The sequence below is a fragment of the Danio rerio genome, chromosome 3, assembly GCF_052040795.2.
Source record: "Danio rerio strain M-AB ecotype USA chromosome 3, GRCz13ab, whole genome shotgun sequence".
Taxonomy (NCBI): domain Eukaryota; kingdom Metazoa; phylum Chordata; class Actinopteri; order Cypriniformes; family Danionidae; genus Danio; species Danio rerio.
The window spans coordinates 24,635,878-24,657,655 of NC_141023.1; the positions used below are offsets into that span (position 1 = coordinate 24,635,878).

Sequence of the window (21,778 nt, forward strand, 5' to 3'; positions counted from 1 at the left end):
CAAGATCAATTGAAAGTAATTATTAAGGGCAGGAGTGAACGCCACACGCAACAAGGCCTATGAGTTAGATTGACCAATGGAACATGCAAAGAGTATGCAAAAAACAGTGTTTAATGGCAATGTAAGAGTGGTGCAGAAATGACTTTAGCTTTTCAATGTCTTCAATCTTCAACTTTAGTTCAATCGATATATACATGTACATTATATTGACAACATGCAATATACAAACATTGTATACCTGCAAGTGACTTATCTAGGGCCAGTTGTGGATGACTTATTTGCGAACATACCCATGCAGCGATGATGAATAGCTATACATATATAGAGACTGTATATTAGGCATGTTTCTTAATTACTGATTAAAGCATGGTTGTCTTTCTATTGATTAATTTAATCTCTATTACTTTGCTTGTACGTTTGCTTATTTGTTAGTGATTGTGGATTCTTGCATGCATGCAGTTTGTTTATATGCATCTCTCTCTCTCTCTGTGTATGTGTGTGTGTGTGTAGTCTGTGGCTATAAAAAAAAGATTGTATTAACAGGATGTGGTCCCTTAAACTCTTGTTTTCATAGCATGGCTCATGCACTGTGTCAAGCCCAGTGTGGGGCCCAGGTGGCTAATATTTACTCTTATCAAATGCCAAGAAATGTCAAACTTTCATTGCATTTCTAGAAGCAATCAATGCATGCACAAATCAAAACTTCAGACTGTCCCAGTACCACAGACACCCTAAAAAATCCATAGAAGTAATACGAGTAAAGAATAAGTCTTGCATCAGATGGCTTTGCATCTCTGAAGCTTTGATTTGGCTTTTTTTTGTGCTTTGTAAACTTTTTAGCAAAGTTGTGGTTAGTAAGTCACTAATGCAATGAGCAGAGAGAGAGAGAGAGAGAGAGAAAGGATGAGTAGCAGAAAGGAAGAAGTAGAGTGATATAGAAAGACAGATCCTTCTGACAGAATGAGGTGAAGGGGAGGAGCAGACAGAGAATGAGCGGTAAAGATAGAAGGATGAAGGGTAGGTGGTCAAGTACACAGACAGACCTCAGCATCCATGCTGCCTGCGCAGACTACTGAAGGCAAAGGGTAAGTCTTTTACTTACTTTTTTACTTACTTACGGTACTCGAGAACTGCTGGGTCGAGCAGTGATCTATTCAATCAGTCAATCTCAAGTCTTTCAATTCTGAAAAAAGCTGACCTGGTTTGACAGAAGTGATGTCATTTCATCTACAGTGACTGTAAACACTTAAGTCACAATTAAAAAGCATTATTTGGTCTGGAGAAAAGGAAGAATTTGTTTAGGTTTTCAAATGATAAATTAATAGACATGCAGTAAAAGACTAAACATTTCGAGGCACTTCATGAGTGGAGTATGCGTGCTTAGTGTCATGTGCGAACTGACTTCATACATCAATAATAACCCTGCTGTTTTAAAGTGTTCGCGAAATGACAAGGTGAGTATATAGTTTTGATAGCTATGTTTGCAGACACCACATTTGGTTTCGGTATATTTTGGTGTCTGATGCAACAATATTTAGACATTTTGATGTGTGAATTTGGTCTCCAAAATTGTTTTGAGGTCGCTGCGTGGGTTGACTACTTCAACTCCATTCAATTCAATTCAGTTCAAGTTTATTTGTACAGTGCATTTAATAATAATTATCGTTCCAATGCAGCTTTGCATAAGGTGTAAGGTATTACATTACAGTCAAAATCCGAATCATTAGTCATTGGCAACATCTCATTCATTATGAATAGGTGAAATAAGCGATACTGGATAAAAAGTAATATATTACAATTTTTTGTCTACCTTATCTCTTTAAAAAAAGAAAAAAAATGCAAATTACAATAAAATAACATAGCATATTCACATTGCGCCCTTAAAAAAGTTAGAAAACACATTTAGTTACGTTGTTTTTTTTTAAGTGACTGCAGAATGTAATATCTTACTTTTTTCCCAACACTGGAATCAAGTTTTTTTAATTGGTAACAATTAACTTGGTTTATATTTATTTTTAATAAATTAAGTGATTAATATTCATTATGCACAGATAAATTATCTGTGCACTTAACGAGATTGTTCACCCCAAAATGAAAATGCACTCACTATTTACTGTCTCTCAGATAATTCCAGATGCTTTCTTTTTTTCTGTTGAACATAAAAGAAGATATTTCAAAGAATGTACAAAAAAAAACACTATGGTTTCCCCTTTCCAACAAATAACTCCTTTTGTTTTCAACAGAACAAAGAAACACAAGCCGGTGATGATTTTAGGAGCTCTCAAGTAGCAATGCGTGAAACCGAGAGAACTGAAACAGACGCTTGTAGCGATCACTTACTCATATCAGTAGTTAATGTTCAAATACTATCATAGCAATGCTATCGGAATTGCTCAGCGTTCACTTTTAAAAATGTTAAAGTGAAACCGCATGATCATAGATTGCAGAGTGTCCCGTCACGGTTTGAAATCTCTCATCGTCTGGGCCGCCAGTATACAATTGAGTCTTTTTACAAGAAGTCACAGTACGGTTTGAGTTGAGGGTTTTTGTTGACGTCTGTGGGTGTCGTTTGTTAGCGTTAGTGGAAATTGCTTGTATACAGGCTGACCACCCACTCACAAAGAGGGCTGCGCTGCTGACAATGGCCCACTCAGCAAAAGAGGCAGCTTGCGTCACATTTGTGCATCTAAAGCACAAAGTTCAACATTTTGCAATGGAATTCAATATGCATGCTTGCAGTTTACAGTTTTCTTTAGGCAACATCCTGTCAGGTAAAAAGCCACAGCAATGCCATTTAAAAGTGAAAGTCTTAAAGCTCCACTGGCTAACTGTATACATTAAAACTGTCAACACTTTGTTTTTTTAAGCGAGGTATACTTTGAAGGTTTAAAAAATCTATTTTGTGTAAAAAAAAAAAAAAAACAATATACACAAATGTAAAATGTGCTGTTATGCGACACTAAAGATTTTGCCACCATTTCAGTGCATACTGTATCATTTCTCTCCGGTTTTGAGATCTAGAACGTTTGTTTTAACTTCCCAGTTCATCATGACTAAACTTAGCCTCCTTGCTGGGAGCAATATGGTTTGTGCGTGTATTTTTCTATATGTGTCACTTTCAGCCACAGTTAAGAACCAACAACATTTGTGGTTGCACTCTTAGTCATATCTCCATAGCGACAGTTTGTGACCTCATAGTTTGCCACTAAATTATTACCAGATGGCCTTATCACATTGTTTCCCACACCAAATATGATTATAGATATTGATTTTAATTCAAAAGATTAATTTGACCACAGTCTGTGCTGCACCGGGTACGAGTGTTAACCTGTTAACAATGCAACGTGTGTTGAAAATTGATGAAATATTGAGTGTTGTCACTTGTGTGGTACTGTATGTAGTGAAATGTTTAAAGACTCAGAATGAAAAACAATCCTCATTTACTCTGCTGTGCATCTCGTTTATGTTAACACTGTATGACTTTTGTTAATTGTGTTAAATGTTCATACAATAAAGGTGAATGACAGAAGCTGCAAACAATTCAATATCCTAAAGATATATCCTGCTGCTGCATGCAAGAAAATGTAGAGGACAGCACATATGAACTCAATTGAAGTCAGAATTATTAGCCCCATTCATTTTTTTCCCAATTTCTGTTTAACGGAGAGATGATTTTTTTTTCAACATTTCTACACATAATAATTTTAATAAATTATCTCTAATGATTGATTTATTTTATCTTTGTCATGATGACAGTAAATAATATTCTACTAGATATTTATCAAGACACTTCAATACAGCTTAAAGTGACATTTAAAGACTTAACTAGGTTAATTAGGTTAAAGTTAGGGTAATTAGGCAAATCATTGTATATCAGTGGTTTGCTCTGTCGACTATCCAAAAAATATTGTTAATAATATTGACCTTAAAATGATTTTTAAAAAGTAAAAAACTGCTTTTATTCTAGCGGAAATAAAACAAATAAGACTTTACCCAGAAGATAAAATATTACCAGACATACTGTGAAAATTTCCTTGCTCTGTTAAACATCATTTAGGAAATATTTGATAAAGAGAAAAACATTCACAAGAGGGCGAATAATATTTACTTTTGCTTTTCCATCTCCATTCATGCCCATTGTTTACAACCCAAAATGGACCTTTTCAATAATAAACAAAACTGAGATGACATATACATATCCTTCAAACATTGAACTTTAAAATTAAACTAAACGCATTAACACATTTAACTTTCAGTAGCTCATCAAAAACTATATGAACGTGATTTTTTTGGAAACAATATTACGCACATTAAATATCACTGTAGTAAAGTACTGTTTGTCTGTATTGTGTAACCTTGTTGTGTTGATTAAAACGTAATGCTGAGTGAATTTCAAAATGATTTTGCATATTTAACACATAGACGAATATTGTATTTACCTGCACGAGAAATCTACAATAAATGCTGCTAAAAAGGATTGTATATTGACATTTTTTTGTGAACTTTTTTCCCTTACACTCTCAGAAATAGAGGTATGCGAACTGTCACTGGGGTGGTACCTTTTCAAAAGGTACACATTTGTACTTGAAGGGTCCATGTTGGTACCTCAAAATTATATATTAGTTTCTAATAATTCAAATTAATTTGTACATTTTAGGTACTAATGTGATCCCTTAAGGTATTAATATGGTAAATATTAATATGGTTTACCTTTTCAAAATGTACCACCAAAGTGACAGCTCACGTATTTTTATTTCTGAGAGTGTAGCATGAAATATATTTTTATGATGCGAAAAAATTGGCTGAATTAAAAGGTTGCATGAATGTTCAAGATTGTTTATTGAACCATCAATGCCAATTTTGTGGTGCAACCTTATGATTCGCAAAGATTTGTTTTAGTTAAATTTTTTTTTCTTAATAGTTTGAGTGGAAATTCCTGAAACCTGAAATGCATCCTATAATATTATTCACAGTAGAACTTTTAGTAAAATAGAAAAGGTGAATCCAATGATGCGTATACAGTGCTCAGCATAAGTGAGTACAGCCCATTTTGAAAATGAATATATTTATCCATTTCTCTGTGAATATAGGCAATGTATTTTAATGCATTTAAACTAAACAGATTTATTAAACAGATATATTCATAAAAATGTTTTAGTCACCAAACATTGAGAAATTGAAGGATAATACATTTAAATTCAAGCAAAATATTGCCATAAAAATTACAACCTACAAAATTTCTACTAAATGTTTCCTCTTTTTTTTTTTTTTGCTTCTCTTGATTTTTCCTCTTTTTAAAAATTGTATTTAATATTTTTCTATATCATATAAATTTGGGTGTACTAGGTTTTGGACCGTTATCTCCAGATTTGGCTTCAGTACTGATAAATCTAATGTATATGCACAAATATAATATTTTATAGCTTCCTATTAAAATTATTAATTTAAAACACAATTTGTGAAGGGTGCACTTATATATGCTGAGCTCTGTATAGTGATATATTTTTGTGATATATCTTTGTGTTTAAGATCCAAGTAGTGATGAAGGATTACTGGCGTTCCCTTCTGTTCATCTTCATCATACTTTGTGGAACCTGCCAGTCCAGCAACTCACAAACAGGTACAAAGCCAATCTTAATTTTATTAAAGTGTTCCTATTTTTTTTTCTATTCAATGTGTTTACTATCATAAATTAGTGTTCCCAGAATTTTGCAGGTATATTTTTGAGATACCCGTGAAATATTAAAAAAATAAACATTGTTTTTTAGGTTTTGCCTCAGAGAAAACCACATGACAAGTGCAATCTCGTTCATTTTTTTGGAGAATACTTTTTTTTCACAAGATTTTTTTTATGTGATTACTCCCCAGCAGGCACAGAATGTCAACATGTCTACAGACTGATGTTGTACCCCAATGTCGTGGGATGTTGCATTTTGTTGAAAATAAAAATCGGGTTGATGTCAGAACCGTCAGGTCGAAGTCAAAGTCCAACATCAGACTGAAGTTTTAGCATTTAGCATTAGCATTTTGGTTACTTTCCAATGCAACATAAAAACAACAATATATCAACGTTTAATGATGAAATAGCTTGACATTGTTTAGACTTTACCATCATGACGTCTATATAATTTTGGTTGCCATACCTGACGAATAAATGTCAGTATTTGACGTAAATATGAGGTTGGTTTAAAATGTTGACTCGACGTTGGATTTTGGTCACTTTCCAACACAACCTAAAATCAACCAAATATCAACGTCATTTTATGTCATTATTGGCCGTTGTGCGTCTACTGCGTCAAGTAAATGTAATGTAATATTTTTTTTCTACAGATTATTTTTAGAAGCATAAAACAACTTGCAGAACATTTTGTAAAGGATTTTTACAGGAATATTTAGCAAACCTGAAAAAATAAGTATAATTCCATTTCTTTAATAAAAGGCAAACAAATTTACAGTTATAAAGTAGAAATCAAACACAGCATTAAAGTGAGCTAACACATCAAAAAAAAAAAGAAAATTTACAGTTAATTTACTCCATTTACAATGACCCTCTGGTCATTGAAAATCTAGGTGACTTGTGTTGTTCAGTAGAACATTAAAAAAGATTTTTAATTGAATTTGTGGATACTGGCAATTCGTATAATCGACAGGTGTAAAATTCAGTTATTGGAGGGCCGCAGCTCTGCAGTTTAGATCCAATCCTAATTAAACACACCTGATCAAACTAATTAAGCCCTTCAGGCTTGTTCGAAATCTACAGGTAAGTGTATTGAAGCAGGGTTGGAACTAAACTGTGCAGGAATGTAGCCCTCCAGGAACTTGACACCCCTAGTATAATGCAGTCAATAGTCACACATTTTTGATAAAAAATGTAAACATACAAACAATCCAAATTAATCCCTGTGACTTTACTGTACACTACACTGTAAATGATACCGATAATACACTTATAAAGCAAAACAATTGGTGTAAAAAAACAAACATATGCATGCACTTCGTGACGAAGTGAGTATGCACTTGTTTTTTGCCAAACCAGCTTGTACATGTAATTGTCAAAGACGTGTGAACTGCTATAAATGATGCTCGCATAAATGAACAACTTACAATTGAGGAGGCATTCAGTGATTCAAGAAGAGACAGACAAGAAGTACTAACCATACAAATGAACTGTGCTCAAAGAATTAACTGCTAGAGCAGGGGTGCCCAAACTCGATCCTGGAGAGCCGGTGCCCTGCAGATTTCAGCTCCAACCACAATTAGACACACCGGAACCAGCTAATCAAGCTTTTACCAGGTATTCTACAAAGCTTCTGACAAGTGTATTGAAGGAAGTTCTGCAGGAAACTCTGAAAGGCATTGGTCCTCCAGGACTGAGTTTGGGCACCTATGTGCCAGAGTAATTCATTTTATTTATTTTTTTGATAAAGAGAAGAGTGTTTCTACAGATGGTTTGTCAAGCCCACTCACCTGTCTGAAGCTCATTTCATAAAAGCACAATGTTTTGTTGCACTTTCTTTAGCCTTTGTGTCTAAAATTGTCAGATGCAACGCTCAGAAATGGCTTGTAAAAAAGTACCGCGCAGAGCTTGAGGGTATCTGAATACAGCTACTGAGCATCTATAATTAGACACTTGCTTCAACCAGTGATCTGGAACTGACAGTGATGAGCAACGTTGCTTGTAAAGGTTGAAGATCTTGACAGCATCTAAAAACTGTAGCGTTTATGTGTGTGGCACTTTGACAATATGCGAGATGCAAGAGTAACGTGCACACACAATGCATTTAACTAGAAATAAACTAAAAGTTTTTTTTATGTATTGCAAATAAATCAGTATTTTTGAAACTAATGAAGAAAGCAGAAGTCAATGATTTATTTAAATTATTCAGCCTGACATGTTTACTGCTCCAAAATATTCTAAATGTTTGCTAAAATGAAATGTGTTCAAAGGGGAAATTTTATTTTTTACAAAGATATTTAAAAAGAGCTTTTTAGAGCAGTAATCACAATACCGTGAAACCATGATATTTTTACCCAAGGTTTTCATACCGTCAGAAACATATACCGGCCCATGCCTAAAGTTTACATTGAAAAACAATGGAAAATGTGTTCCGTCTCAATGGCCTATAAGAGTTCATATACTATCCAAACGTCAGAAGTATGAATTGTCTCTGAATGTTTGTTATTAGTACATCGATCTAATTTGAAACTATTGTAGAGACAAAACAAATTTACTTGTTTTCTATCCTCTAACTGTCTTCTGACTTACCATAAACAGGAGATCTGACCTGTGTGAATGACTACATGACAAACATTTCTTGCGTGTGGTGGAACTATAGCAATTTCTCCAACCAGCAATGTGAGCTTGAGGTTAACTGTAAAATAAGGTTTGTGATTTTACTTCACTTCAAGTCAATTTTAAACACTTATGAACAAGCCTTATTGAATTTGAATGTGTCTGTGTGCTAAAGTCCAAGCAGCCAATCAAAATCTTCCAGATGTGAGCTGGTGCCGCAGAACAACCTCTCAAATTCTCCCAGAAGCTGTTTTTTATTTTGTGAAAATGCTGTAAGTAGAAATTGAAATCTTTCATAAAATTGATTAAAAGAATTGTTTCCTTACATTTTACCTTTCTGTCACACAGTACTTCTTTTTCCTTAGCAAAATGGTATTGTCTGTGAGCTGTAATGGATCACTCATCAGCAGCCTGCATTATAAGCCAGGCCGACACAGTAAGTGGAAGTCATTTCGAATTTTTCTATTGTAAGTTGAAAAGTCTTTTTTGCCCTTCTGAAAATAAATCTCTTATATATTACACTTTACTTAAATTGGTTTCTAGTTCCAAATTTAATCTGGCTCCCATTTCAAGCGAGCATTAAATTTAGACCGTATATAGAATTAGGAATTGATCACATTTGTCATTCATGACTCAATTTACAGTCTTGATTGATATCTGATCCCATACTCTTGCCTTATACATTGATGCCACATAGAGTTTCACAGCCCCGGCATTCTCGACATTCTGAATTTAGTCAGAGGATGCAGGGTTAACTAATACCTCTTATTCTGGTTACCTCCTGCTCAATCATGCTCATCAAAGTGTAATCAATTTAATCACTTTCATGCCACTTGCTAAAAATCAGCAATAAACAGAAATCAAATGGTCTTCGAGCTGAAGTGCATTGATGAAATTATCAGTTGGATGTGCCAAAATTTTCCTCAGTTAAACAAAGAGAAAACTGAAGTCATTGCGTTTGGAAACAGAGATGAGGTTCTCAAGGTGAATGCGTTGGCTCTAAAGGTCAAACAACAAAAAATGAGGTCAACAATCTTGGTGTGACTCTGGAGTCAGATCGGAGTTTCAATAGTCATGTCAAACCAGTTAGGAAATCAGCATACTATCATCTCCAAAACATTGCAAGAATCAGATGCTTTGTTTCCAGTGAGGACTTAGAGAAACTTGTTCATGCTTTTATCAGCAACAGGGTGGATTACTGTAACAGCCTCCTCACAGGCCTTCCCAAAAAGAGTCAGACAGTTGCAGCTCATCCAGAAAGCTGCGGCCAGGATTCTGACCAGAACAAGGAAATCAGAGCACATCACATCTATCCTCAGGTCTCTACACTGGCTCCCAGTTAAATTGAGAATAGATTTTAAAGTAATTTTACTGGTCTATAAATCACTAAATGGCCTAGGACCTCAATACATTACAGATATGCTCACTGAATACAAACCTAACAAATTCAGAGATCAGTCAAAGCAGGGCGAATCGGCTTTCGGCCACTATGCCCCCAGCTGCTGGAATCAGCTTCCAGAAATGATCAGATGTGCTTTAACAATGGGCACATTCAAATCAAGACTGAAAACACATCTGTAAAGCTGTGCCTTTACTGAATGAGCACTGTGCTACATCCCACAGATCAGACTATTATGTTTTTCTCTTCTTTTTTTATTTTATAACCTATTTTAACACATTCTTATCTGTTTTTTATCCTTTTTAATATTAGTTTTTATTTTCTTATACTTGTCTCTTTTATTCCTATTTATGTAAAGTCATTTGAATTGCCACTGTGTATGAAATGTGCTATATAAATAAACTTGCCTTGCCCTGAAGTACCTACAGCTTTATTTATATTTATAATTTATACTTTCGCCTGGCACGGCGTCATAGACCTCCGCTGACTGCGCGCACACCTGACGAAATGAATAAATATAGAAGCAGGAAGTTTCTGGAACTACGTCATATCATTAATATCGTTCAAGATTTTTAAACTAATTATTTTTATCATGTTTACCAATTTTAATGATTAAAGATTTTTATAACCATTCAGAATTTTTTTTAATCAAACTTTGAAGCATCACTTGCTTTTGTTCTACCTTGTCTGTTCAGACAGATCTACCTGTTGTAGTTTATTAAAATATTAATGAAAACAGAACATGGATTGCTCTACAAATACATTTTTATTATGGAAAAAAAGCAACAACAACAAAAAAGTACACTTACTAAAAATACTGAATTTTTTTTAAAGATTTATCCTGCTCCACAATTCACTGTCTGGCTAGTTTGTGTCCTCTACTTATATGCTAAAAAGGCAATAATGGTCCAATATAACATACTTTCAAATGTCAGTAAGGACATGGTTTAAAGAAACACTGCAACTTTTTTTGGAAATAGATTAATTTAACCTAGAGTTCAATGGTTGAGTTTTACCATTTTTGAACCCATTCAGCCGATTTCGATGCATTTAAAAAATATTAAAACTACTTTTATTACAGCCAAATAAAACAAACAAGGCATTCTCCAGAAGAAACAAAAATGCTGTAGGAAATACTGTGAAAAATTCCTTGGTCTGTTAAACACAATTTGGAAAATATTTGAAAAAGGGCAAGTAATTTAGACTTCAACTGTATTATACAGGCACTGTTATTTAGTTACCTAGCTATTTACTATAGACTATTTTCAGTTGCTGCGTAATATCATTGCACCTGCAGCCATGGTATGGTAGGAGAGTTCCTTGTTAATCATGCAGAAATAAGAGCATAGTTTAAAGCTACTTTTTATTTTATGTCAGTCTTAGTACAAGATTAAAACACAAAAGAGTCAAGCTTTAAATTCTGTTTTTGAAATTGAGCAAGAGTCAATAGGGGAGTTATAAACCGAGTCTGTTTCCAAAAAACTGGAATGTTCCTGTAAGTTATTTTGTTGTTACTTCTGTTATCAATGTAGTTTTCCCTCATGCTTGTTATTTTTTTCTTTATTTATTAAATGTCAGTTAAGACGCAACCACCAGATAAGCCTGTTGTGAATGGGAGCAACGTGTCTTGGAGTAAAGGCAGTAACTTTCCTAAATCCATTAAGAAGCATGAATTTCAATTGCAGTTTAAAGATGCACATACAAGCTGGGAGGTAAGCAAGCGTTCGTATTTGATATACATGTTTTATTTAACATTTACTTCATCAGCTAGTTATAACAAAAGTGCAAAACTAAGTCAAACTGTCTTGTGATGATTACATGGCAAGTTAAATAGAACATAAATAGTTTTTTTAATGGATGAAAAATTGAATTGAGTTGCATTGCATTGAAATTGTCTCGTATTTGTTGTATGCTTCTGTAGATGGCAAAACCCGGCCAACTCTCTCAAGAAAACTACACGCAGCTCAACCATGATTTACTGACTGTAGGAGAAGAATACCAGGCCAGGGTGCGTGTGAAGCCAGTTGAGCCGAAAACTGACGGTCATTTTCGGGGGGAATGGAGTGAATGGAGTCCTGCCGTATCCTGGAGGTCTGAGATTGGAAACCTACCAGTGAAACCAAAAGAGGATTCACCCAAAAGTGTGTTCTGTAAAATTACAATTTTTTTTCTCAAATTAAGATTGGACTATGCTATGATAACGGTTTTCTTTTGCTTTTCATCAGAGCGTGATAATATGCCTGTAATTATGATTGTTGGATTCAACCTACTGCTTGGTCTCATTATCATACCAATAATCATCTATAAAGTAAAGAAAAGCAGCCGGTGAGTATTACATGTGTGTGTCTTGCCCTTGCTTTTTTTTAACAAAGTAACATTATTATTTAGTACAATGTTTGTTCTTTAAAAAAAAAAAATAATAATAATTAATAAATAAATAAATAATAAATGAATAAACTATATATACACACACACACACAAACACACACACACACACTACCACACACACACAATACCACACACACACACACACACACACACACACACACACACACACACACACGCACACACGCACACACACACACACACACACACACACACACACACACACACACACACACAGCAGCTTTACAAAAGGTAATCTGTTTGTTTGTGCCTGTATCAAGCATTCTCATTTCATTGCAGGCCATTAAAACCAATACAACATGTTCCAGACCCATCCAAATACTTCCAGCCTCTTCATACCATTCATGGTGGAAACTTCCGGGTAAGTTCAAAATGAAATTATTTAGTGTGTATGTGTTGTGTCACATTTTCGAAAATTTGGTTTTAGTATTTGATTAAAGACATCTATCATGCTTAGCAAGGTGATGCTGATTTAAAGAGGACCTATCATGCCTATTTTTACAAGTCTGTAAAATAAGTCTCTAATGTCCCTTTAGTGTGCATGTAAAGTTTCAGCTCAAAATACCCCACAAATATTGTTTTACAACTTTTTAAAATCTGAGGCTCAAATGACGCGAATTGCACGATAGGAGCGGTGCAAATGGCGTGATACTCGCAAATTGAGTATTTTGCGCGTTTGACTTGCTTAATGCGCGTTTTGCGCGAATCGCTCTAGGTTGAAAATCTAAACTTCAGTGGACATTCGCCCCGCGTTAACCAATCAGAAGCTTGCTCTTGTGGGGGCGTGATTGTGACGTATCACCTGTTTTCGGTGTCCCGGGGAAATCCACCAGCCGACACCGACAAAAAGTTCATCAAATTGGGCTTGACTCAGTCAGAAGTATTGCTAAAAGCCTCCATCATCCAGGTTCAGTTTCTGGAGGAGTTTATGAGCTCACAGAGCTGGATGCACCTTTGAAAGGATCTAGTGGACTCAGACACAGCCCTAAATTTATCGACGCTGTTTTTCAGCCTTCATAAAGCACATAAACACTGTTATGTTCTTCATAAAATTTATGTTGAAAGAAGCTAGAGTCACCGGGCAGACAGAAGCCCTGGCCATCACGCAAATCCGCGTCTGTTCTGAAGTGAATTTGACACGCGAATGAAGCGGGGTTTGATGCGCGAATGAAGCGAGTAAACTCAAATGTTCACGAGGCTATTTACACGCGAATATCGTGATTTATCCGTGCGTTCCGCATCTGGTGTGAACACAGCATTAGGCTTCCAAACTGTGCCATTTTGATGACCGTTGCTTTAAATTCAAATGAGGTTATTCTGCCAGCCCTCTTTTCAAACAATGGCGGAGCTAAAAAAATTCCTATGCATTAGCATAGCAGCAGATTTAAAACGTCTGCTTCTCACTCAGGGCTGTTTATGCTAACTAGGGAGACAGCATCACTAATGAACAGGACTTTTTCCCTGCGATGACATGTACAAAGGAAAAATGTCAATAAAAGTGGTTCTACATACATTTAAAATGTAACTGATTAAAATATTTTTAAAAAGTACTTTTCTCATGGTCAATATAACTGTTAATTGACTGAAGTTAAGGCTGATTTTGGGGCTGATCACACTGAATGCGCTTTTTGCGATGAGAGGCGCCTTTTTGAATGGCTTACTAACGGCCGCAAGCGTTTTGTGCGCTGCTTATGTGCACTGCACGCCCTGCGTTTTAACCGCCTACTGCGCCTCGCATTTTTGCCCTTGTCTGCCATATGCTCGCAGTTGAAAAAAGTAAAAAAGGGCGTTACGTTACTTGCATCTTTTTCATTATCCAATCAAAGTAAAGCAGAGGCGGGGTTTCGGTTGAGGTGCCTGCAGACTTTTGAAGGAGGAGAGACTTGTGGTTACTGTTTTGAGTTATCTGGTGCTGTATGAATCACAAATCTTGAATTTCACAATATTATTAGTTATTAAAATTATATTAATATCAACAGCAACACTCGCACACAATACCATCCATTCATTGCCTATCGACATTAAAAAAGTACATTGCGCTTTTTTTTTTCTTGTCAACAAAAAAGGCAGTGTGGTGCACCAACAATTTTTGAAATGTAAATGGGCGTTCGGTGTGATCGGCCCCTTATAATTCTGTGTCAGGAGCAGGCGTATGCTCCGCCGCAGCCTGCGTGTGGTCACGCACCTCTCAAAAAATTTAACTACACATTGCAACGACATGTAGTGCAAGCTCTGTGATTGGTCACCCACAAATGTGGGTGGGACAGAGAGCCGCGCGAACCCGATGGAGCGAGTGTTTACAAGTGTCGAGTCCCGTGAAGAAGTGTTTTGTGTTTCCCTGATGATTAAAGTTGTTGCACGTCCACCGTATCCTGCCTCAAAATGAGCGAGTTTGAGCTACTTGTACATTAAGGCAGCATTCAGAAAAAACGAAACACCAGCAAAGAAACTTGACACAGAGGAACATAAAAACTTCCAAAACGCTAGCTATCAGGGAAGTGTTATTGCAGAGCAACACATACAGCACGCAAAAGTATAAATGCATAACAACACGCAAGGCCAATAATATACTTTTTTTTTTCTCTTTTGGACAGTCTTTTTTTTTTCTTAGTGAATATATATATATATATATATATATATATATATATATATATATATATATATATATATATATATATATATATATATATATATATATATATATATATATATATATATATATAAAGTCAGAATTATTAGCCCCCTTGAATTATTAGCTCTCCTGTTTATTTTTTCCCCCAATTTCTGTTTAGCAGAGAGTAGATTTTTTTTCAACACATTTCTAATGATAGCAGTTTTAATAACTCATTTCTAATAACAGATTTATTTTATCTTTGACATGATGACAGTGAATAATATTTTACTAGATATTTTTCAAGACACTTCTGTACAGCTTGAAGTGACATTTAAAGGCTTAACTAGGTTAATTAGGTTAACTAGGCAGGTTTGGATAATTAGGCTAGTTATTGTATAATGAGGGTTTGTTCTGTAGACAATTGAACAAAAATATAGCTTAAAGGGGCTAAAAATTTTGTCCTAATAATGGCTTTTAAAAAATAAAAAACTGCTTTTATAATAGCCGAAATAAAAAAAAATAAAATATATATTATCAGACATACTGTGAAGATTTCACTGCTCTGTTAAACATTTTTAACAATATTTAAAAAAGAAAAAAAATCAAAAGGGGGCTAATAATATATATATATATATATATATATATTGCCCAATTAACTTAACCTAGTTGAGATTTTAAATTGCACTTTATTAACTTAAATAGCATCCTATCAAAATCAACAGAAATTGGATATTACAATTAAAATGTGTTGAAAAAAATCTTCTGTCCACTAAACAGCACTTTAACAGCACATTAACTTCAGTATATATATATATATATAAAAAAAAAATTCATATCACACGGCCCCAGTTCGGACATACTTCTTAACCCCAAACTTTTGAACAATACTGCTAATACATCAGTACAACACAAATTATTTTGCTTTCTGTTTTGCCTTTCACACCAACACATCAAAACCCTACCATTCACACTTATATCCTCACTTGACTCACCCTTCTCTCAACACACCCAGGTTTACTGTTTATTGACATGGCGAGATCTGCATTTCGTGCAAAAACCCACTCATGTCTTTCTTTCAGTCTGCCAACTTGTTATTATTTATATAGTGGGTAGTATATCATAGATGTAATGATCTTTACACTGTTATACTCTATGATATGTATACAGTACAGTCAGTATATTCAATTTGCCTACCTCAAACTTACCTCTAAAATCAACTCACATGAAACACATTCTACATGTTCAAAATACTTCATATTGTGTGATTTAGGAGCCCATTGGGGACCTAAATGCACGCAAATGCACGCAAGCACACACACACACACACACATACACACACACTGACCACATGCATTTCCTCTCACCTTTCCACAGAAATGGCTGGGCGGTCAGAATTCAGTCGGCCCATTTCTTACGCCTCAATCCAGTGATGACATCTCACCCGTGGAGGTCTCCGATATGTGGGACGTCTCCTTAATGGATCCCGATGCCCAGATGTCCACCACCATGCTAGTTCACGCCGGTCAGGTGGACTCTGGAGTGGAGAACAGCGGCACCAGTAAAGCATCGTCCTCCTCAGGTTTCTATAACATGGGCTACTTCTATAGCAAATCTCATACTGGCTCACTCTACCTGGAATCCTGTCCCGTGTATTTCTCTTACCACCCTGATGAGGGCACCCACTCTTCTCTCTCATCGTCCAGCTCTTCGTGCCACTCTTTGGGATCCCCAAGTTCCCTGCCGGAGCAGCCGATGAGCCCGGATTCAGGATTTGCCATGTCTGATGAGCAGCATTGTGAGGATGATGGAGATGGTGAAGAGATAGGAGGCGCGGAGAGAGCAGTGGCAGAAGGAAAGGCATTGGTTTCCTTCATTATGTCACTGTCTCAGGGTGGCGTTCAGCCGGCTGAGGTTTTCCCTCCAGTACCTGTCTTCTCAGCCTGGTCTGAACTTGTAAAGGCGCCCAGCTGTGCTTCTCTCTGTGAGCCAGCAGAGAGCACTGCACTCAGACCTGCCTCCATGATCGAGCCCAGCGGGAGCGGATATCTCACCCTGAAGGAGATGCAGAAGTACAGCAATAAATCCATCTGAAAGAAGGTTCATGGGTAGATCAGTGCAGGATAAAAAAAGTATGAACTGCCTTTCAAATGTTTAGAGTTGGTTATATAATAAAAGTTCCCTTTATTTAGTCACCAAGGCTGTATTTTTAAAATCAAAAATACATCAAATCAGTAGAATTGTTAAATATTATCAAAATGTAAAACAACCTTCAAATATAATTCATTCGTGTGATGATTTTTAGCAACATTACTTCAAATCTTCAGTTACACAAGCCTTTTGAAAAATCACTGTAAAATGCTGATTTGAAATGTTTAGTATAGGCCAGTAGCCAGGTAGGGTTCGGGTGGTTCGAAGGACCCATGCCTCACTGACAAAAATCCTGAATTTGTCCCATACATGAGCTCATTTGTCCTATTTTGACTGCTATGCCATCATAAATTGTGACAATAACTAATCGAAGAAGGCTTTAAAAAAACTTTTTACAAGTAACTTTATTTCTAAATCTTGGACCTTATACTTGAAAGGGGAACATAAGAGCAATAAAAAGCTTATAAAACTTAATTTGAATACTAATTAGGCTATTGTTGGTATCCATGAATTTTCAAATGTATTTTGTACAAGAAAGGCTAGAAAAATCAGAAAGCTCTACATTGTTATTATTTTCATTACTATCATTATTATCATCATCATCATCATTATTATTATTATTATTATTATTATTATTATTAACATTTTTTATTATTTGAGTGGACAAAGTCTGACAGGAAAGTTGAATGTGCTGCCCAGTTTGTTATTTGCCTGATAAACAAATGAAAATTTACTATTTTACAAAACAATTTACTTAAAGCCTTAAGAGATATATATATTTCAGTATTCAAAACTTTAGGAAAAGTTGTACATTTTGGTACATTAAAAAGTGTGATTATGATGACCACCCAACAAGCTAGTCCAGCAAAAAGTAGTGCTTTAAATGTCATTAAAAGTATTTAAGCTGCATTAAACCACATAGTTGAATAGAAAATGCGGCGAATAACTGCAAAAGGATCTATTTTTTGAGAAAAAAGAACCACCCCTTTCACCAGGCTAGCTACAGGACTGTATTATTATGATCAACAATAAAAAAAGGGTTTATCAATATTTTTGTAAGAAGGAATTTTTTAATATGAATATGAACTATTTTGAGATTTATGAAAGAAAATGTCCTTTTTTGGAACAATATTTCTGTAACTTTTAATTAAATAATATAATAATAATAATAATAATAATAATAATAATAATAATAATAATAATAATAATTCATATAACTTTTAAAAGGCTGTATTGTTTAAAGACTCACAAAAAAGCTACAGAACATTCTGACATTTTTTGCTTCAAAAATACAGTGCAGTTCATTGAACACAATTGTAGCAACATGCTGCAATAGCTGCACATACTCTGACACTCTATAGGGATAAGTGAACCTGACAGCATATTATTCCAGTGAAGATAAACAAACCATAAATATTAAATATAATAGGGCATTATAAATAAATCTTGCTCTTAAAAATGTACATATGTAATCAAAAGTAGACCAGAGACTTTTAAAAAAGTGTGGTCTCCATTCGGTCACTTTTAAATGGATAGAAAAAATGGATGTATTTAGAAAGATGACTGCAATTTAAAATTTAATGTAATAATGTTTTTTTTTTATAATATACGCACATGCATTGGTCAATTTAAATGTATTTTTTATAGTATATAATATATTTTAAATGTCATTTCTGTTTAACAAATGTTGAGGTGGGAAAATACATTTTGAAATATTATATACGTTAATATTCTGCTGCGTTTTGTAATATAAATAAAAATTATTAAAAACAAAGGTCATAATGTCCTCTAAAATGATCTCAAATAGCCGTTTTGAACATATTTCTTAGACCTAACATCTATTAACAATATGTTCAAATAGTGACTGTGTAATACTAGTTTATGCAAGTAGCTCTTTTAACCCCAGTCTCCCCTGAAGATTCAATATGCAATACTGCTATGTAACTGCTACTTATATACTTTACTTTATTCCATTTCAATGAATAATATACTATCATAATAAGGTTGAGGATCCACAGCAGCTGCATTAAAACGGGTCAGAACTGTTACATTCCAGATACTTCTGTACAGAGACATGATAAGCTAGATTAAAAAGTTCTGGATTCAGTACTAAAGCTTTTTTTGAAGGTCAGTTTCAATGCAATAAGGAGACAGCTTAAACGACATGTTTTTGAATGGAGGTATTGATATTAGCTGCTTAGACAAAAATGCAAGCTTCACATTTGTGTTTTTGAACCCCTCTTACAGACTTGCATTACAGAACATGTTAAAATGATTGTCTTTTGTGATCGTCAGTTTGCTGAACGCAAAACATTGATATACTTTGTGTTGTATTTTACGTGTTAATTGACATGAAGTAAGCATCTGTCTAATATCTGTTGTCTGCTTTGCTGATTTCATAATGTTTAATTTGGCAATTTAGCTTATATAACTTAAACTGTAATGCCAAAAAAAATTACATTTGCTAGCATTCGATATTTTTAGAATCTAAAATTTACTTCATCTACCCCAATATACTGCCCATCTAAAATTAAAGGTTACAAAATGACTTCATAGTCCAAACTCTATGCTCCTTAGTAAACTGAAATTGGTAGATTTTTTCTTCAGATTAGGGTCACTGATACGTGGTTTTCGTAAGGCTACACAGCTGTTTAGTCCCAATCCCTTACTTTCACTATTAAACATAAAGGTGAGTTTTACTGTTGCTTGTCTACGATTTGATTTGATTTTACCAATCTCAATTATTTAGGATTTTTCCCAACTAAATCTCTTCATCAAAGATGATGGCTCCCCACTGCCCTTCCAGTTTTGCGTTAAACAGTTCTTATCACTATTAGTTTCTGCAATTTCCTTAGATGTTATCTTTGCCAATAGTTTGACCTTTCTGAAACAGATGAACAGCTTTCAGCGACCACAGGATGTGTCTTCTGAGATGGCCGTTTTAAGAAATGAGAAGCTACTCTCTGCATCAGTTAGAGTTAAATAACGTGTTATCAGCTGAAACATAATCATTCATGCAGTAATTATCAAATGGGAGGCTCTTACCTATTTGCCAGGGTAATATTTTTTGAAAAGGGCAGCGTATAATTGGCTCAAACCTTTAGGTCTCCAAATCCAGGTTTTTAATATCGAATGCAAAGCATTTGCTTTATTTTTAGCTGCTATTTACTTGTTTCATGTTTAACATCAATGCATGTGATTAACGTGCTAGAAATGCTGCTTTTGAAATGTGAATTTATTTTTTTTTAAGGGATAAATTTAAGGAATCTCTATTGTCTTTATGCCTAAAGTCTAAAGTGAAGTTTCATAAACTAATTTCAAGAGGAGCACGTGATATGATTGTGCACCGCTGGCCACTCATCGGTAATCAGTAATAATCCAATCAGAATAATCCTAGCTTAGTATAAATGGATCACTTTCTCCTCATTGCACTATCTTCATTTTGGAAGAATCCCCCCTTCCACCCCATCTCCTCCTTTTTCTCCCCTTCTAAAGGGGGAGCGATCGAGACCTAACTGATCTCGGTTCTCCTGATATGCTTCTAGACCGGGCGGGAGCCCTGGGCTCAAATATCTCCGAGCTCAGGGTTCTCTCCCGGGACAGCATGCCAAACCTGCTATAAGTGCCAAGCATATCTAAGTGGGAACTCTTGAAAGCTGTTCAGGGTAAAAATCACTATTGATATCTGTACTTTACTTTTTATAACAAGGTTTTTAGTGGCATTATTTAGACATTTCTATATTGTACTCCTAAAATCTTAAGAACCTGATTTTATTATTAAAATAAACAGTATTCATTGTTTTCATGGATACTGTAAACAGGAAATATGTATTTTTATAAAAAAACAAAATTCCACTTATTTATGGCGGTATGTTTCAGCTACAGAAATAAATAAAATCTTTTTTTTAAATACTGAATCATATTTTAATTAAACCTGACTTTAAATCTCATTTAATTGTGGGAAAAAAAGTCTCCTTTTATACTTGAGGTATAAAGAATTGTTGAGTATACGGGCAAAACTGTAGAAAAAAGATTTCAACGATTTAATCAGCATTTTTACCATGGCTAAACAAGTTTCCATACTTTGATATTTTATCCTTGTTAAAAAGAATACTTTTTTCTTTTAAGACTGTTATCCATTGTATGCTTTATTATTATTTGAACTGAAATAAAATCCCAAAACTATCATGGCCTGTATTTATGTTGTTCACACAATAAGCTAGTGTGTGTGTGTGTGTGTGTGTGTGTGTGTGTGTGTATGAGCACAGTTATTGCAGGTAGCATGTGGTCTGACATTTATATGTACGAGCCTGTTTCCGTTCACGGCTGTGTAGTGTGGTTTTTGTAACCAAATAAATGCTTTTCTCCTCTGCCTGGCCTGAAAAATGAACTCAACGAACCAAAAAACAGGAAAAAAAAAAAACATTTGTAATATGCTTTTTCATTTATGTGGCAGAGGTTTTATAATAATGTTTGACATTCTGGTGCTCAGATATGCGCAGAACCCTCTTCAATGAAATTGTCTAATTGATGATTTAGCCACCAGGGGGCAGTAGTGTTCTCACAATTGTATAATAAAACTAAAGACAGATATACAGTTGAAGCAAGATTTATTAACCCCCTAAAATATTAGCCACCCTGTTTATTTTTTCCCCAATTTCTGTTTAACAGAGAGAAGATTGTTTTAACACATTTCTAAACATAATAGTTTTAATAACTCATCTCTAATAAATTTATTTTATCTTTGCCATGCATGACAGCACATTATTTTACTAGATATTTTTAAAGACACTTCAATACAGCTTAAAGTGACATTTAAAGTTTTAAGATTAATTAGGTTTACTATAAGTTATTGTATAACATTGGTTTGTTCTGTCAATCGAAAAAAAAACATCGCTTAAAGGGGCTAATAATTTTG

The 21,778-nt window shown here is 34.7% G+C and overlaps 2 protein-coding genes and 1 long non-coding RNA gene across 9 annotated transcripts in view; 2 read left to right on the forward strand and 1 right to left on the reverse strand.

Annotated features, from left to right (window-relative positions):
• The window catches only part of LOC147845623 (uncharacterized), an 807,608-nt gene that overhangs the window by 559,794 nt on the left and 226,036 nt on the right, over positions 1–21,778 (forward strand). The window lies entirely within an intron of this gene.
• LOC141381198 (uncharacterized) overlaps positions 1–21,778 on the reverse strand; it is a 63,218-nt gene that overhangs the window by 22,816 nt on the left and 18,624 nt on the right. For 2 of the 6 annotated variants that reach the window (XR_015480797.1, XR_015480802.1), the window contains exons 2-3: positions 16,345–16,764; positions 16,077–16,246 (exon numbers count right to left, since the gene is read on the reverse strand). This is a non-coding gene — a long non-coding RNA (uncharacterized LOC141381198). Of the gene's footprint in view, positions 1–10,439; positions 11,800–16,076; positions 16,247–16,344; positions 16,800–21,778 lie in introns of those variants that run through there. The other 4 variants (XR_015480798.1, XR_015480801.1, XR_015480796.1 and 1 more) reach the window with 3 other exon arrangements.
• il2rb (interleukin 2 receptor, beta) lies at positions 1,019–17,454 on the forward strand. Of its 2 annotated transcripts, XM_087243406.1 has the most exons (10): positions 1,019–1,085; positions 5,530–5,620; positions 8,276–8,384; positions 8,469–8,565; positions 8,642–8,729; positions 11,271–11,404; positions 11,614–11,833; positions 11,918–12,017; positions 12,378–12,459; positions 16,087–17,454. In XM_087243406.1, the coding sequence occupies exons 2-10, from the start codon at positions 5,542–5,544 to the stop codon at positions 16,801–16,803; spliced, it is 1,626 nt and encodes a 541-aa protein (XP_087099532.1). In that variant the 5' UTR covers positions 1,019–1,085; positions 5,530–5,541; the 3' UTR covers positions 16,804–17,454. The 2 variants fall into 2 exon arrangements, with proteins under 2 accessions (XP_087099532.1, NP_001121739.1); NM_001128267.1 differs by lacking the exons at positions 1,019–1,085; positions 8,469–8,565 and having other exon boundaries at positions 5,542–5,620; positions 8,659–8,729; positions 16,087–16,803.